The sequence below is a fragment of the Simochromis diagramma genome, unplaced genomic scaffold (assembly GCF_900408965.1).
Source record: "Simochromis diagramma unplaced genomic scaffold, fSimDia1.1 OVJJ01000421.1, whole genome shotgun sequence".
NCBI classification, from domain to species: Eukaryota; Metazoa; Chordata; class Actinopteri; order Cichliformes; family Cichlidae; genus Simochromis; species Simochromis diagramma.
Window position 1 is genome coordinate 854,867 of NW_024387250.1, and position 16,528 is coordinate 871,394.

Here is a 16,528-nt window from a genome sequence, read left to right on the forward strand (position 1 = left end):
ATGCTTCAATATTTAATCTGGCTCAGCAGCAAGAAGCTGCATAAGATTCAGTCTCTGGTGTTAAGGAAGAAGCAACAAGTTTATCACTTCAGCTTGAAAGAAACTGAGGGAGTAAATCTGGCACACAAAGCAATAATGAGTGAAATGCTTGGATTAGCTGCAGTCTGGCAGAGTGGCTTTTGGCTATATTTACTCCCTGAGAAGAAATTGGAAAAATAACATACATCTCATACAGCTCAGTAACCTGGAGCAACTCCAAACCGGATAAATAGAGGTTGGGAGAACCACACTGCAGGACTTACATGATGCATTTTGGTTTCTCCATCCCACTCGCAACTTTACATTTCCTCTTGAATTTAATTTTCCTATTGTGTTGCTGATTTTCACTTTGATTTATTTCCAAGTAGAATAAAAGCAGAAACGATAATTCTCCACCTTTTAATCAATTCCCCTTTCCAGCAAATACACACCTATTGTGTACATTTAGTTTGCACTGTTATTTATGAAACGCCCTTGCTGTGTAACCCAATACTTTTTTTCATATGTTTGGTTAACATGAAACCTCTGGGAAGTCTCCTGATTGCTCATATGGTTAGTATAGACAGCAAGCACGTGTTGTTTTGAACCTGCTTACTTCCTACTATGCTGCTACTGTCTGTATGCCATGCAGTTTGCAGTGAGCTATGTCAAAATTAGATTTGCGCATTTTCACTCACGTGTAACTTGAATATTTAATTTAATCTAAGTACAGCTCTCTGTCTTTTTGCAAACAAATCTACTGTAGCCTGTGTTTAGGTGATAAGTGAAGCACACTTAACCCTGGTTCTCCTGAGCATAGAAAGGCAACCTCTCACATCAGTTCCAGTTATCTCTCACAAGCTGGACTGTGAATTGCTTTGTGGAAAAGTTTCTGAGATGGAAGCAGAGCACAAAAGGCTCATTATCGCTCAATGTCCCCGTCCTTTTCTAACTGGGCAGATCTGTTGCTGTTGAAAGACAGAAATTGTGTGCTGAGGAAAACAGACCCATCGAAAAGGATTGTTACTACAGTCCATCATACTGGAGAGGCTCAGTTTGATCTTTTATTGTAAGAGGCACTTCTTTGTGAAATTTGGAATTATGATAAAGGAGTGAATCATTCTTAAATGAGACTTTTTTTTCCTATGATGTTTCAGCCGGGTCTCACTCTCACTTCTTCATTCAGAATGACATGCCAGTTTTGCCCCAGATTCATCTTTGACACATAAACAAATCAGTTTGAGAGTGGCGACGATGTGTGTTGCTGGTTTGTGCTCCGCCTTTGTGTTATAGATAAATAACAGCAGGGCTGAGTCAGTGCTGTCATAACCTTGAAGACTGGTTGTTTTTGTTTCACGCTGCACTCAAGTGCTACATGATTCACTCAAATATCTCAACTGCAGGTGTGGATAAATACACTCGGTTCAGCTGTGAAGCTAACAACACAAAGGGCATCACCACATCCAGAGAAGCACACGTCAATGTTAAAGGTAAAACTGGCAGCTTCCAGATCTAATAATATTCCAGATGATTTTCCTGCTTTAGAAGATGGTAGCTGATGCTGGTTTTTGTGGTATTTTCTAGTTCATCCCAGACCTCCCACTCATGTTACTGTGACAGAGAGGCAGTCCAATAAGCTGACGTTGAGCTGGACTCCTGGGCACGATGGCTTCTCTCCACTCACCACGTGCCGAATCAGAGTAAGCCCCATGTTTAATCCAAACTGTGCCATTGTTTAACAGCGTCATACTGATCACATGTTCTCCGATCTAAGGTTAGAGAGGTCAGTCGGAGGGAAGGGGAAGTGACGACCACCAGGTTCATCAACGTCACAGTGCCGCCTTTTCACAGTGAAGTCCCTGGACTGCAGGCTATGACGAAGTACAACCTGAGTGTTTCCTGCAGTAACGAACAGGGCGCCTCTCCAAACAGCAAGTGGGTCGAGAGCAACACCACAGAAGGAGGTGTGTTGATGCTACAGGAACGATTTGAAGGTTGAATTATAATGCACACCAAGAAAACTTTAACAATGCAAAGTATTCCTAAACGAAATTAAACTCATCCCAGCATTTAAAACCCAGCATATAAAAATGCTCAGTCTGTGTTTGTCTTACAAACGATGATGATATTTACAATACAGGACCTGTGTGTTGTGCTCCTGCCTCCTTCCCATCATTCTTGTTTAGCTTTCAGGAGCACTGTGTAATTAACTGACTACTTTACTATCCAAAATGTGCTTAATGTAAGCTTGCTCACAGTTGCAGTGCAATAATAACTGGAATTTTCAGCACTTGCACAACTACCTGATCTGCCCACAGCAAGCACTGTTCAGAAAATAAGTTTTATCCACTAAAAACCTCTGTTGTTTTCCTGAAGAGTAACATAGGAAATAGGGGTGGTTTCACTGAGAAAACACAAAGTTCTTACTGGGTGGAGCTGCTTTCAACTTCCTTCCTAAATCCACCAGAGGGGATATTTTAGTTGAATGATTTGATATGCTGTGACCAGAAGTGACCGCATACCAAACCGTAATCAAAGATTTTTATTGAAGAGTAGTCCAACTCATTTTTCTTTCACTTTATAGGTTTGCAGTGACTGTGAATTATGTCATAATCCCATTTTCCATTTCTCGTTGCGTTCTTAGTGCCATCAATTCATCCCGGAAATGTCACAGTGCAGCTTGAAGGCTCGAGCTTGGTGATCGAGTGGAAACCTCCGCCCAGCGATAAGATAAACGGGATCCTAAGTGGTTATGATGTCATTGTTAGATATGGCACACGCCAGAAAAAGGTGAGCTTATCTGCGATAAAGTAATTAAATATAGTCTTTTATTTTTTATTGTTTTACAACTGACAATTCTCGTTTCTCTTATTCTTCTTCTAACTGTTATTATTATTTTAAGAAAAAGAAAAGAAATGTACGCATTCAACTTTAAACTTGCTCTTTCAGAACACCTGTACCTAAAGTGGTAACTCAAGAAAAGTTTAAACCTTTAAACCCTGAATTTGTGGCTTTTTAAAAAAAAAATAAAAAAAATTGAATGACAAGAATGATGTAGAAGCCTCAAAAACTCACAAAAATCACATGTTAAAAATGATATATTTAGCTTTAAAGGATTAAAGATGTGCTTACATGAATGAAGGAAAGGCTGTTGTATTTCGTACATTCCTAAAAATTAAGCTTTCTACCACTTTCTGTTTCCCAACCATTCACATTAAATACAACCAAAGGATTCTTCCGAAACGCATGTCATTCAGGCTTAGGGTTAACTGTAAACTGTATCAAAAACAGGTGAAAACTACGAGTGATGAAAATCTTACAAGGGATCCATCATGTGTTTCCTTATTTTATTTTATTTTTCCTTTTACAGCGCTTCAAAAATTATTAGACCACCACCCAGTGTAAGGTTTATGACACAGCTACTCTAAATTAACAATATTGGTTAATTTAATAATATAGGTTTTTGAGATGTTTCTAAAATATTTACATTTTACTATTTTATGACAGGTGTTCTAAAGAATTTGTTAAGCACTCTATGGACTGTTACAGTTTCAGTGTTGAATATATTCATACTAGACAGTTTCAAATAGTTTCAAAGTGTGCATTTGAGTAGACTTCTCTGTTTCATGCTCAGTTTCTGATATGTTTTTCTACTCCTGGCTTTCAGCGAGTTCAGAGAGAAAGGGCATATCTTTAACAAATCCAGCATAAGAATTTTTATATAATAAACAACATAGAATAAAAATTCTAATAAGAAAGAAATAGACACACAAACACAAAATAAGTATCCAAGAGAAAGTCCAAGTAATAAATGTGCAAACAATGAAATGAGTTAAAGAGATCAAAGAGTTAAAGAGAAGAGATTGTATTTATGCTTGTGCAGTGTTTATTGTTTTATTCAGGAGTCTAATGATGTAGAAGCTGTTTGAGCCTTTTCTCCTCGTACAATACAAATATGAAATATTATTGCTTATGTAAGGTTCATATTGAAAACATAAGGTGTTATCTCTGATGCTCCTATTTAAGAGGGTGTTTTTTTTTTTATAACAATGACTAATGTATGAAAATATGAAAAGAATGAGTGCTGCATACTGGGAATAGCTGACCCTCCCTTTGTCTTCTCTACTGAACCACAGGTCAGTTATTTGCGAACAACAGTTTATTCATTTGCCACAAGGCATCATCGAGGCCGGGAAAGGGATTCGAAGGAAACTAGTTTCTTTAAATCAGCTTTAATAGCTCATAATGCTGTTTGCATGTAGTCACACTTCTCTTCCTGTATTAGTGCGCTCACCTACAATAGAGTGACTCCGTCCTTCCCGTCTGTGTTGTAGTTAAAGGAAGCTGAGGGTGTAAAAACTGGCCATTGGTAGTTTTCTCCATTTGGCATGTGCCCGTGAGTCATCACAAAGTAACTATGGTATGAAAACAAAAGGACGTGAATGTGAGTTCCAGATATTCCTATGAATTGTTCATTCAGTTGATTATGTCATTACTGTAACTTTGACTGGAAAGACATACAAACACAGTACAGCCAATCCGCTGTCAGGATAGACAAAGTCAGGGTAAATAGTTAAAATATGTCAATCAGTTTTAAATCAGAGATGCTCGTAATTGTGAATTTTTTGGCATTAGAAATCAATGGTGCCAATTATTTCTCTTGAATCTGAGATTAACATTTTCTGATTGTTTATTTCTGAAGGAATATTTAACCTCACGTTGCCCTTTTTTGTTGTCACAGACATGAGAGGTGTTAATCATGGGTTTAGAACTGCCTGTCAGCACAAAACAGCGCAGACTGAGATGTACCGTTTAGCGTATGGTGTTGTGAAATGCAGGGTTAAGTCTGTCACATGCTCCCTCCCATTGAGCACATGAGCCTATCCTGAAAGTTTGTGTCCTTCCCTTTTTTTTAAATGGGGACTTTTATTATATACAATAATCACTACTACACGGTTCCCTTTGGATTTCCCAAAAGGGGAGCAGCTCTGTGAAATCAGCATGCATGCGCTTTGGGATGTTTTTTTTTTAATCAATTAATTTTTGCATTTAGTGGAAATGAGGAAAAAAAGGAGAGAAAATGAGAGCATGCATAAAAAGTTGCTGAGCTGGATTTTGTGCTGTTGCACAAATGCACAAGACGTTCCTCAGCGTATTCTTGCACCAGCAAGCTTTTATTTTCCTTAAAATCTGCTTCTTCTTTTAGTTCAACTTAACCTAATGTAACTTTCAAACTCTTGTGAACTATAGCCTTCTGTTTGAACTTTTCTCTCCAAGGTGATAATGATTAACCTTACCATAGCATGTTTTTCTTTTTGTTCAGTCAGCTATGACAGTAGACACAATTCACTTTATGTCTTTTATTGTATGTTATTTCAGGTCCATAGTCTTACCACTTGGACACGTCTGGCTGTGGAGGAATTCAACAAAACCTACAGTGTGGAGGTGGCCGCATGCACGCAGGCAGGAAGAGGCATGGTCAGCCCACGAGTTGAATTGTTTGTGCCAGAGGACAGTAAGTGGCGCGTTCTGTTTATTTCCTCATCTTGAGCTGATAATTTGATAAATTGCACAGCATTGTTCAGCTGATGTCGTACTACTGTACTAAAATACCATTATTGCCTTATGAATAGGTACCAGTGCCTATTATGGTTGCAGTATTTTTGGAAACACTAGCAGGAAAGCTCACAGGACTGAAATACTGCCTATTTTTCAGCTACTTTCATCTAAGATTAAAATCTTTTAAACTCTTGGATGAATCACCATGAAATACAGTACACACACTTTTGGTCCCTAGAGAGTTAAATAACTTTGGCTTCCTGGTCTTTCATGTGGAGCTGTTAATTCAGAGTTTCATCTCATCAAAATGTTGACCAAAATCCTCCAAAAGTACTGACTTTACTATCAGGTGCAGGTGTACTTTGGGATCAGTGCTAAATATAAATTGTGAACATGGCAAAAATCAAGACTCTGGTGTTTCAGTTTTAAGCATGCTAACGAGCTGCTAGCTTTCATCTCAATGCAACACTGACTGAATATATTAAAGTTTCAAAAAAGGGGGAAACATTTGAATAAGAACTTCTGTTGAAGACTATCATCACAGAATAAAAAATGTTGGATGTGTTGCGTGAGCTGACGAACTCTTCTTCAGATAACTGATCCTTAACTTAAATTGCTGGATGTCAGATTTCTAAGTGTTCTCCTTTGTTTCTTCTTCTTATCTCAGAATCCACCGTACGCCCTTCATCCGGCCCTGAGACAGCGGTAGCACACACCAACCATGTTGTGGGGATCGTGATTTGTACCGTCTTTGTCCTGCTGATCATCCTCTCTGGGGTTCTCTATTTTCGGAACAAGGCTTATGACTCCTGTTTTGGGTAGGCTTAACAATTAACAAGTAATTATCCTAGTATGATAACCTGATCTTTGAACTTGCTGCTGGTTAGTGTGTTCATGAGACAACTGTATTTACTTTGATTTTAATCAGCTAACTGTAAACTGCTCCTTTGCGATATATGTTTTCTTCAGTAGTAGTAACTTCCGGATTCACTTTGTAAACTTCCTTATCTTCCTCTTAGTCATTGGAGTCTGCACAGTAGGTCATGTAATAACTGTGCAGCTGGAGAGATGGACAACAAACAGCTGTCAATTCTCTGGAATTCTTCATTATGAAGTCCATGACTCACTGTTTCCACTCAGGATATGGATAGGAATGTTTCACAGGCAGCTTTTCAGAGAGAAAAACATTATTCCAACCTCAAAGTCTGGAAGGCAACAGAGAGGGTTTCCTCTCTATGACCTTGTCTTTAGTTGAATTTTTAAGCCTGTATGTTATTTCTGACCTCTTACAGCATCAGACAGAGGATTACCAACATTTCCTGCTTTTTCTTAACCCTGTCTCCCCCTGCAGGCAGCGGTGCAGAGATGAAGAAATGCTGCCGCCTGTCATACAGTACACACAACAGAGGTCCTACAACCGATCAGCCATAGGAGTCACTCGTATGTTCTTGAATGCTACTACAGGAAGATTAACACGCATATAACATGTACGTGTTATCAAAAAAATGATGTTCTTGTCTTCGGTCTGCAGTTGAGAACCTTGGGATCAGTGAGGAACTGCAGGCCAAACTTCAGGATGTGATGGTAATGAGAACTCTGCTCTCAGTGGGGAAGGTTCTTGGAGAGGGTGAGTAATTCGTTTCATGTATCTAAATTTGTAGGCATCCATATCTACAGTGACATGTTCAAACGATTACAGTAAAATGCAGTATATGTGCACAGGTTTACGACTGGTCTTAATTTTTACCAGGTGAGTTTGGTTCAGTGGTGGAAGGTCATTTCACACAACCAGATGGCACTTCAGAAAAGGTTGCCGTGAAGACAATGAAATGTAAGTGCTTGTGTTATGTAAAGATTAACTTAACTTTAAAAAATATGTCTTAACTAACAAATATGTAAAAAAAAATTATACCACACAGTGGATAGTTTTTCTCAAAGGGAGATTGAAGAGTTCCTGAATGAGGCCGCTTGCATGAAAGATTTCAACCATCCTAATGTCATCAAACTGCTCGGTAGGAGATCTCCTCTTATCTTACTGCACGTTCTCTTTGCTTCTTTCTTTAGTCGCTTTCTTTTGTATATCCATGCATTTATTTTTGATTGTGCTGACTTATCCTCTTGTCTTTAGGTGTATGCTTGGAAGTAGGCTCAGCACACTTTCCTAAACCCATGGTAATTCTGCCGTTTATGAAACACGGAGATCTGCATAGCTTCCTGCTGCGTTCACGCCATAGAGAGACTCCAATGGTAAGATTTTACCCAAACACTAACTTTCAAATTCAATATCATATTTATTAGAGTGTGACAGTGGTGTAGTGGTTGACACTGTCACCTTATCGTAAGAAAGATAGATGTTAAATGTCATGGTCGGCTGGACTTCTCTCTGTGGATTTTGCATGTTTTCCTGGTGCCTGTCTGCGTTTATGTAAGAGTGTGTGAATGTCAGTCTTTTTGTGTTAGACCCCATGTGAGCTTGAATACACTCCAGATCCCGACCCTGAAACGAATAGATTATGATTAGACTAAACAATATTTAAACTGTCTGCTGTATTGTGTGTTCTTGCACAGTTCTTGCCCACTCAGACACTCCTGAAGTTCATGGTTGACATTGCTTCGGGTATGGAGTATCTCAGTGGTCGTAACTTTCTGCATCGAGACCTGGCGGCACGCAACTGCATGTAGGTTCCTTCCTCTGATTTATGTTCAAAGTAGAGCAGGCATTGATTGAACTTTTCCTGGCAACATTCGCAGCCTTCTTAAATAAAAGAACTATGATTTATTATTTCAGAGGTTTATCAAATTTGCTTTTTTTCCATTAGTCATGAAGTCCACGCCTTGTTTGTCTTACAGGCTGCGTGACGACATGACAGTGTGTGTAGCAGACTTTGGACTATCTAAGAAGATCTACAGTGGTGATTATTACAGGCAGGGAAGAATTGCGAAAATGCCTGTAAAATGGATCGCATTAGAGAGTCTGGCAGACAGAGTTTTTACTGTAAAGAGTGATGTGGTGAGTAGAAACTATAGCTTTACCAGTAACACACCTGTTTATGAAATCCAGTCACTAAAAGAACTGACTACTTTTCTGCACTCTTTGTTTTTCTTGCTGCTTTCTCTTGTGCTACAAGTGGCATTTTAAAAGGTTTGGTCTTAGACTTACACAGGGCACTGTCTCTGTCTCAATATTTATCAGTGTGTTCAACTTGTACGATTTTCCCCCTCTTTTGCACTTTTATCTTAAGTGTCAGATAAAGATAAAAAAAATAAACTTTTTTGTTTGAAAAATGCAGAATATCGTACAGCTAAACCTGGGATAATACATGGTATTTCTATGTATTATCAGCAGGAAAATACCAGTTTGTGATGAAATATAATCTCAAGTTGAAATTCTGTTCTCACGCAGTGGGCGTTTGGTGTCACCATGTGGGAAATTGCTACAAGAGGCATGACTCCGTACCCTGGAGTCCAAAACCATGAAATTTATGATTATCTAGTTGAAGGACACAGACTGAAGCAGCCCCCAGACTGTTTGGATGAACTGTGAGTGTCGTTCTTCACACAGATGTTGACTTTGGGTTTGATTGCTTTGAAAGTAACAATATTGACGCTATAAAAGTTTAATTTAATATTGTTGGTCTAAATCTTATATTGGAGGCTAGCTTTTTTAAAAACATATTAACACAACAGTAAACCTCAAAAATAAATAGCTAAATTTTACAACCTTGAAAATATACGCATTGAAATGTACCAAAATCGAGGTTCCAGTCTAATTATTTCTCAATACTTGGGGTCTAGGTATGAAATCATGTACAGCTGCTGGAGAGCCGATCCGCTAGACCGACCCTTCTTTCCCCAGCTGCGAGAAATGTTGGAAAAGCTCGCCGAAAAGCTTCCAGAGTCTTCCAGCAGGGATGATATCATTTATATCAACACCAGCTTTCCTGAGGAGGACCCCGATCGAGAGGCATTTCAAGCAGAGCCTCCTGTGTTGAGCTCCTCACCTTGCTGCAGCCGCATGGCAGCAGAAAATACAGTAGTTACCGCGGACATTCACGGGAGCGTGGCGGATGACCAGGATGATGGCAGCGATCGCTATGTGGTGGTGATTTCCTCCAGTGCGCCTCCGAGAGCTGCAACAGTGGATACGCCTCTCTTGTCAGATGATTCTTTAAGTCAAGCAAATGGGACCAGTGCAACAGCGATGGATCACAGCTTATATGACCCCGCCTTCATGCTATAGCATTTGGTACTGAGCAGTTACAGCCCTCGCATGGGTTGACAGTACTAATAATTTTGTCTTGTTGTACTGGAAGCACCTGCACATTTCCTGCTATGGACTTTCATAGATTGTTGGAGAGGCATTTTATGCTTTAAATGGCCAGCCTACATGTCAGTGTTTGTTGTTGCTTATACTTTTTTTTTTGCGTGTCAACCTCAAACACACTCATGCACATGTTCAATAAGCTTATGATACTCTGAACTGTGAAAAGTATTTACTGTATTGATTTCTGTGTTGCAGTGTAAATAGAAAATTGTACAGAACATTTATAAAATGATCTTTTTCTTTTAAAATAAAGGATTTATTGACTTCTTTAAGTATAAGTGTGACATAAAATGAGCAGAATTCCCTCACAGATCCCTGTGATAATTATTGTTATTGGTATTCCAGTAAGAAGGGAACTGTATTACCATAACGATGACATAAAAGCCTTCAACTTTCAGCTCTGAAGCCCTTCTTGATTGCAGGATGACAGATTAGGTCAGGCCTAGAGTATAACTATAACAGACCACATTGTGATCTGTAGTGAGAGTAGAGAGAGGTGGAGGTATGCACTGTAAAGAAGAAGAATGTAGGTCAGTAACAGCAAGACAGAATATGCATGTGAATAGAAGGGGAGCGGGTGGAATGCGAGGAGTCGTTTAAATTCCTGGGGTCAAATGCCGGTAGGGTGGAGTGGGCAGAGATGAGTATCAGGGTTGATTGGTGAGATAAGGAAAGCAATAACAGTGAAAGCGAAGGTTTACAAGATGGTAGTGAGACCTGCTAAGATGTATGGTTTGGAAATGGTGGCACTAATGAAAGACAGGAGGCAGGAGCTGCAGATGTTAAGATTTTTGTTGGGAGTGACCAGAATGGACAGGATTAGAAATGAGCACAGCAGAGGGACAGCTCAGGTCTGGAGACAATGTAAAAGTGGTAACCTTTAGATACTTTGGACATGTGCAGAGGAGGGATAGTGGATATACTGGCAAAGGACAATTCAATTCAATTTTATTTATATATCGCCAAATCACAACAAAAGTCGCCTCAAGGCGCTTCATAGATACAGAGAAAAACCCAACAATCATATGACCCCCTATGAGCAAGCACTTTGGCGACAGTGGGAAGGAAAAACTCCCTTTTAACAGGAAGAAACCTCCGGCAGAACCAGGCTCAGGGAGGGGCGGCCATCTGCTGCAACTGGTTGGGGTGAGAGAAGGTAGACAAGATAAAAGACATGCTGTGGAAGAGAGACAGAGGTTAATAACAGATATGATTCAGTGCAGAGAGGTCTATTGACACATTGTGAGTGAGAAAGGTGACTGGAAAGGAAAAACTCAATGCATCATGGGAATCCCCGGCAGCCTACGTCTATTGCAGCATAACTAAGGGAGGATTCAGGGTCACCTGGTCCAGCCCTAACTATATGCTTTAGCAAAAAGGAAAGTTTTAAGCCTGATCTTGAAAGTAGAGATAGTGTCTGTCTCCTGAATCCAAACTGGAAGCTGGTTCCACAGACGAGGGGCCTGAAAACTGAAGACTCTCCCTCCCATTCTACTTTTAAATACTCTAGGAACAACAAGTAGGCCTGCAGAGCGAGAGCGACGTGCTCTAATAGGGTGATATGGTACTACAAGGTCATTAAGATAAGATGGGGCCTGATTATTTAAGACCTTGTATGTGAGGAGCAGGATTTTGAATTCAATTCTGGATTTAACAGGAAGCCAAAACAGGAGAAATCTGCTCTCTCTTTCTAGTCCCTGTCAGGACTCTTGCTGCAGCATTTTGGATTAGCTGAAGGCTTTTCAGGGAGTTTTTTGGACATCCTGATAATAATGAATTGCAGTAGTCCAGCCTGGAAGTAATAAATGCATGAACTAGTTTTTCAGCATCACTCTGAGACAGGATATTTCTAATTTTAGAGATGTTGCGCAAATGGAAGCAAGCAGTCTTACATATTTGTTTAATATGTGCGTTGAAGGACATGTCCTGGTCAAAAATGACTCCAAGGTTCCTCACAGCGTTACTGGAGGCCAAGGTAATGCCATCCAGAGTAAGAATCTGGTTAGATACCATATTTCTAAGATTTTCAGGGCCGAGTACAATAATCTCAGTTTTATCTGAATTAAGAAGCAGAAAGTTAGCGGCCATCCAGGTCTTTATGTCTTTAAGACATTCCTGCAGTTTAACTAATTGGTACACCAATTAGTATGTTATCTGGCTTCATGGACAGATAGACCTGGGTGTCATCTGCATAGCAGTGAAAATTTATGCTATGTCTTCTAATGATGCTGCCTAGGGGAAGCATGTATAGTGTAAACAGAATTGGTCCTAGCACTGAACCCTGTGGAACTCCATAATTGACCTTGGTGGGTGAAGAGGACTCTCCATTTACATGAACAAATTGGAGTCTATTAGATAGATATGATACAAACCACTGCAGCACAGAACCTGTAATACCTACAGCATGTTCTAATCACTCTAATAGGATATTATGGTCAACAGTATCGAATGCTGCACTAAGGTCTAGCAGGACAAGCACAGAGATGAGTCCACTGTCAGAGGCCATAAGAAGATCATTTGTAACCTTCACTAAAGCTGTTTCTGTGCTGTGATGAGCTCTGAAACCTGACTGAAACTCTTCAAATAAACCATTCCTCTGCAGATGATCTGTTAGCTGTTTGACAACTACTCTTTCAAGGATTTTTGATATGAAAGGAAGGTTGGAGATTGGCATATAATTAGCTAAGACTGCTGGGTCTAGAGATGGCCTTTTGAGTAAAGGTTTAACTACAGCCACCTTGAAGGCCTGTGGTACATAGCCGATTATTAGATAGGTTGATCATACTTAAGATCGAAGAATTAATTAATGGCAGGACTTCTTTGAGCAGTTTTGTAGGAATGGGGTCTAAAAGACACGTTGATGGTTTGGAGGAAGTAATTATTGAAGTTAACTCAGAAAGATCAATTGGAGAAAAAGAGTCTAACTTAACATCAATGGTACTAAAAGTAGCTGTAGATAATATTACATCTGTGGGATGATTATTGGTAATTTTTTCTCTAATGATAAAAATTTTATTTGTGAAGAAGTTCATGAAGTCATTACTAGTTAACGTTAAAGGGATGGTTGGCTCAAAAGAGCTCTGACTTTTTGTCATCCTGGCTACAGTGCTGAAGAGAAACCTGGGGTTGTTCTTATTTTCTTCAATCAGTGACGAATAGTAAGATGTTCTGGCTTTGCCGAGGGCTTTCTTATAAAGCAACAAACTATTTATCCAGGCTAAATGATGATCCTCTAAATTTGTGACAGAGGTTTGTATTTGTGTGACAGAAGAAGATGCAAGGAATAGGTTGAGATGGAAGCAGATGATCGTCTAAAGGGAGCAGCCAGAAGACATCGAATAAGATTTGGACAACAACGAGAACATTTGAAGTATAAAAACGCAAGAAAAAGATTTGTGTACTCGAAATTTTATACGTTAGCTGAACAGAAGAAAATGTATGGATGGATTCTCATAACCATACAAACAAGGAAGCTTATTGGGATTTCTTGCAAGATGTGTTTAGGAAGTTTAAATTTAGAATGAAAATGAAATGCTGCGTTTCTTTATTTCACACTTGCTGCAGAACAAGTAGGTGGGATGATGACACAAAAACCTGGTGCTGCATCACTGTGGTCAAAGCAGCCGCCCCTAAACCAGGAGTGGTCCAGTATCCAAACTAAAGGGCATGATATCTGTAAAATCCTTTTTCACCATTTATGCCAGACCTTCCCGAAGTGTGGGGCCCGCCCCCTAGGGGGGCGCAGAGCCATTGCAGGGGGGGCGCGGCATGAAAAGGGAAAAAACAAACACACAATGCTTGGACACTGCTAGCACGGGCGCCTACACAAACGCAAATCAGGAGATGAAGCATAGCTGAATATGTTTCCAAACCAACATCATTCTAAGCCAAAGACTAGAAAATATGGTGAAGCATATCTTCCCTTTGGCTTCACCTGCACAAGTGCCAAGGTAGGTCTCCCCTGCAGAATTGGTTTTCCCTTCGTCTGGAGCACCGCTGGGCTGTTTAAATCACGGACAAACAGTATCCCACATTCTTGATTTTTAGTTCACAAACAGTTGTTGTAATGACTAACTACTCCTGATGTTAGCTCTTTATACAGTAAAGTTACAGTGGGATACAAATAACATCAGGCTGATCCTGCCAGGATTTGTTCCCCCTGTCTAAATGATGGACAAACAGTATCCTACAGCTGTTTATGTTTTTAAACCCATTTTGCACAGAGAGGCATTTTTTTTTGACAAATGTATTGATAGCAATGTTGAATATTATTACACAGGAAAAAAAACAACTACATGTAAAATAATTACACCGTGATGCCTCTGCCTTTCTAAATGGAGGGACAGTAACTGCATGTTTATATGTAAGCGTGTAAAACCTGAAGATAGAGACAAAATACTGTTAATCTGACTATCTGCCATTCTGCAATTCCTCTCATGTAAGCAATAACGTGGCGCACAGCTGACGTGAAAAAAGGCAAGTAGCTTTAACATTGCATGAGGAACTCTGTATTCCTCGTCCACACGTAAATGCAAAAAAATAGTTTTAAAAAATCTCCGTTTTCGGTGATTCGAAATGCCGTTTACGTGTGGACGAAACAGCTGTGTTTTCAAAAATACCCGTGTAGGTGTGGACGTAGCGTAAGGGAAGATCCAGGGTCACCTGATCCACTATAACTGTATTATTTGTCAAAACTGAGGGTTTTAATGCTAATCTCAAAAGCAGAGACGGGTGTTTGTCTTCTGAATTAATATAGAATAGAATAGAATAGAATAGAATAGAATAGAATAGAATAGAATTCAACTTTATTGTCATTGCACATATCACAGGTACAAGGCAAACAAAATGCAGTTTGCATCCATCAAGAAGTATATATTGTAATAGATGTATTACAATATATATTAGCAATAATATAGGTATGTAAGTGTATATTACAGAAATGGGTCTATTATGGTATGTTACAATGTACACGGTATGAAGTAAGTTATGAATATGCTATAACTATAAGTATGTACAGGCTGTAGTGAGTACAAGCTATGAACAGGATATAAATATGAAAAACTATACAGAATATGAAATTAAAAAAACTATACAGAAGTATGAGATATACAGCTATACAGAAATGTGAACTATGCAGGTTATAAACCGTTGCAGAATTAAAAATTATCGTTTTGTACAGAATGATGTGAGCTGCATCCACAGAAGAGAGGTCTAAGAGATGAAGACTCTGATTCCTGTTCAACATTAAAATTCTATACAAACCACAAGTACACCTAATATTCTAAAATTAAGATCTGGATTTCAAAGCTAGTCAGTGAAGACAAGCAAATATGCTGTCTCTTTATAGTCCCTGTCATGACTCTCTCCGCAGCACTTTTGATCCATCAGTATTAAACAATTATTGATGCAGCGGATTGAGATGAAACCTAGCCCAGAGGTACAGTAGGTGTCCCAGAAGAGAAATGTGTTGAAAGTTGAACCTCAACTATTCAGGATGATTTTTAATGAATTTTTGAAATAGACAAAATTGTAGTGTATTGACTGTATTGAACTGAACATAAGTTCCCTGCAATTTCTGAGGAATTTTCCAGTAAATCTGGCTGAAACTTGGCACACAGGTACAGTAGGTGTCCTAGAGGAGGGATGTGTTGAAAGTTGGACCTCAACTACTCAGGATGATTTTTAATGAATTTTTGAAAATTGACATAATTCTATTGTATTGACTGTATTAGATTGAATAGAAGTTTCCATTAATTTCTGAGGAATTTTACAGTGAATCTGGCTGAAACTTGGCACACAGGTACAGTAGGTGTCCTAGAGGAGGGATGTGTTGAAAGTTGGACCTCAACTACTAAGGATGATTTTTAATGAATTTTTTAAAATTGAGAGAATCCTATTGTATTGACTGTATTAGATTGAATACAAGTTTCCTGTAATTTCTGAGGAATATTACAGTGAATCTGGATGGAACTTGGCACACAGGTGCAGTAGGTGTCCCAGAGAAGGAATGTGTTGAAAGTTGGACCTCAACTACTCAGGATGATTTTTAATGAATCTTTGAAAATTGACATAATTCTATTGTATTGACTGTATTGGATTGAATAGAAGTTTCAATTAATTCCTGAGGTATTTTACAGTGAATCTGGCTGAAACTTGGCACACAGGTACAGTAGGTGTCCCTGAGGAGGAATGTGTTGAAAGTTGGACATCAACTATTATGGATGATTTTTAATGAATTTTTGAAATTTCCATAATTGTAGTGTATTGGCTGTATTGAATTGCATATAAATGTCCTTTAATTTTTGAAGAATTTTCCAGTAAATCTGGATGAAACTTGGCACACAGGTAGAGTAGGTGTCCCAGAGAAGGAATGTGTTGAAACTCAGGATGGTTTTTAATGAATTTTTGAAAATTGACATAATTGTAGTGTATTGACTGTATTGGATTGAATAGAAGTTTCCATTAATTTCTGAGGAATTTTACAGTGAATCTGGCTGAAACTTGGCACACAGGTACAGTAGGTGTCCCAGAGAAGGAATGTGTTGAAAGTTGGACCTCAACTACTCAGGATGATTTTTAATGAATTTTTGAAAATAGACATAATTCTATTGTATTGACTGTATTGGA

General features: G+C 39.0%; 1 protein-coding gene across 7 annotated transcripts in view; it reads left to right on the forward strand.

Moving 5' to 3' along the window:
• mertka (c-mer proto-oncogene tyrosine kinase a) overlaps positions 1 to 10,173 on the forward strand; it is a 37,294-nt gene extending 27,121 nt beyond the window's left edge. For 4 of the 7 annotated variants that reach the window (XM_040001281.1, XM_040001277.1, XM_040001280.1 and 1 more), the window contains 15 exons: positions 1,422 to 1,508; positions 1,603 to 1,718; positions 1,793 to 1,982; positions 2,663 to 2,808; positions 5,398 to 5,533; positions 6,245 to 6,395; positions 6,929 to 7,017; positions 7,109 to 7,204; positions 7,328 to 7,408; positions 7,497 to 7,589; positions 7,706 to 7,824; positions 8,146 to 8,255; positions 8,428 to 8,587; positions 8,981 to 9,117; positions 9,373 to 10,173. In XM_040001281.1, the coding sequence (XP_039857215.1) occupies positions 1,422 to 1,508; positions 1,603 to 1,718; positions 1,793 to 1,982; positions 2,663 to 2,808; positions 5,398 to 5,533; positions 6,245 to 6,395; positions 6,929 to 7,017; positions 7,109 to 7,204; positions 7,328 to 7,408; positions 7,497 to 7,589; positions 7,706 to 7,824; positions 8,146 to 8,255; positions 8,428 to 8,587; positions 8,981 to 9,117; positions 9,373 to 9,817 (2,156 nt within the window). In that variant the 3' untranslated portion in view covers positions 9,818 to 10,173. The remainder of the gene's footprint in view (positions 1 to 1,421; positions 1,509 to 1,602; positions 1,719 to 1,792; positions 1,983 to 2,662; positions 2,809 to 5,397; positions 5,534 to 6,244; positions 6,396 to 6,928; positions 7,018 to 7,108; positions 7,205 to 7,327; positions 7,409 to 7,496; positions 7,590 to 7,705; positions 7,825 to 8,145; positions 8,256 to 8,427; positions 8,588 to 8,980; positions 9,118 to 9,372) is intronic. The other 3 variants (XM_040001282.1, XM_040001279.1, XM_040001278.1) reach the window with 1 other exon arrangement.
• The last annotated feature ends 6,355 nt before the right edge of the window (positions 10,174 to 16,528 follow it).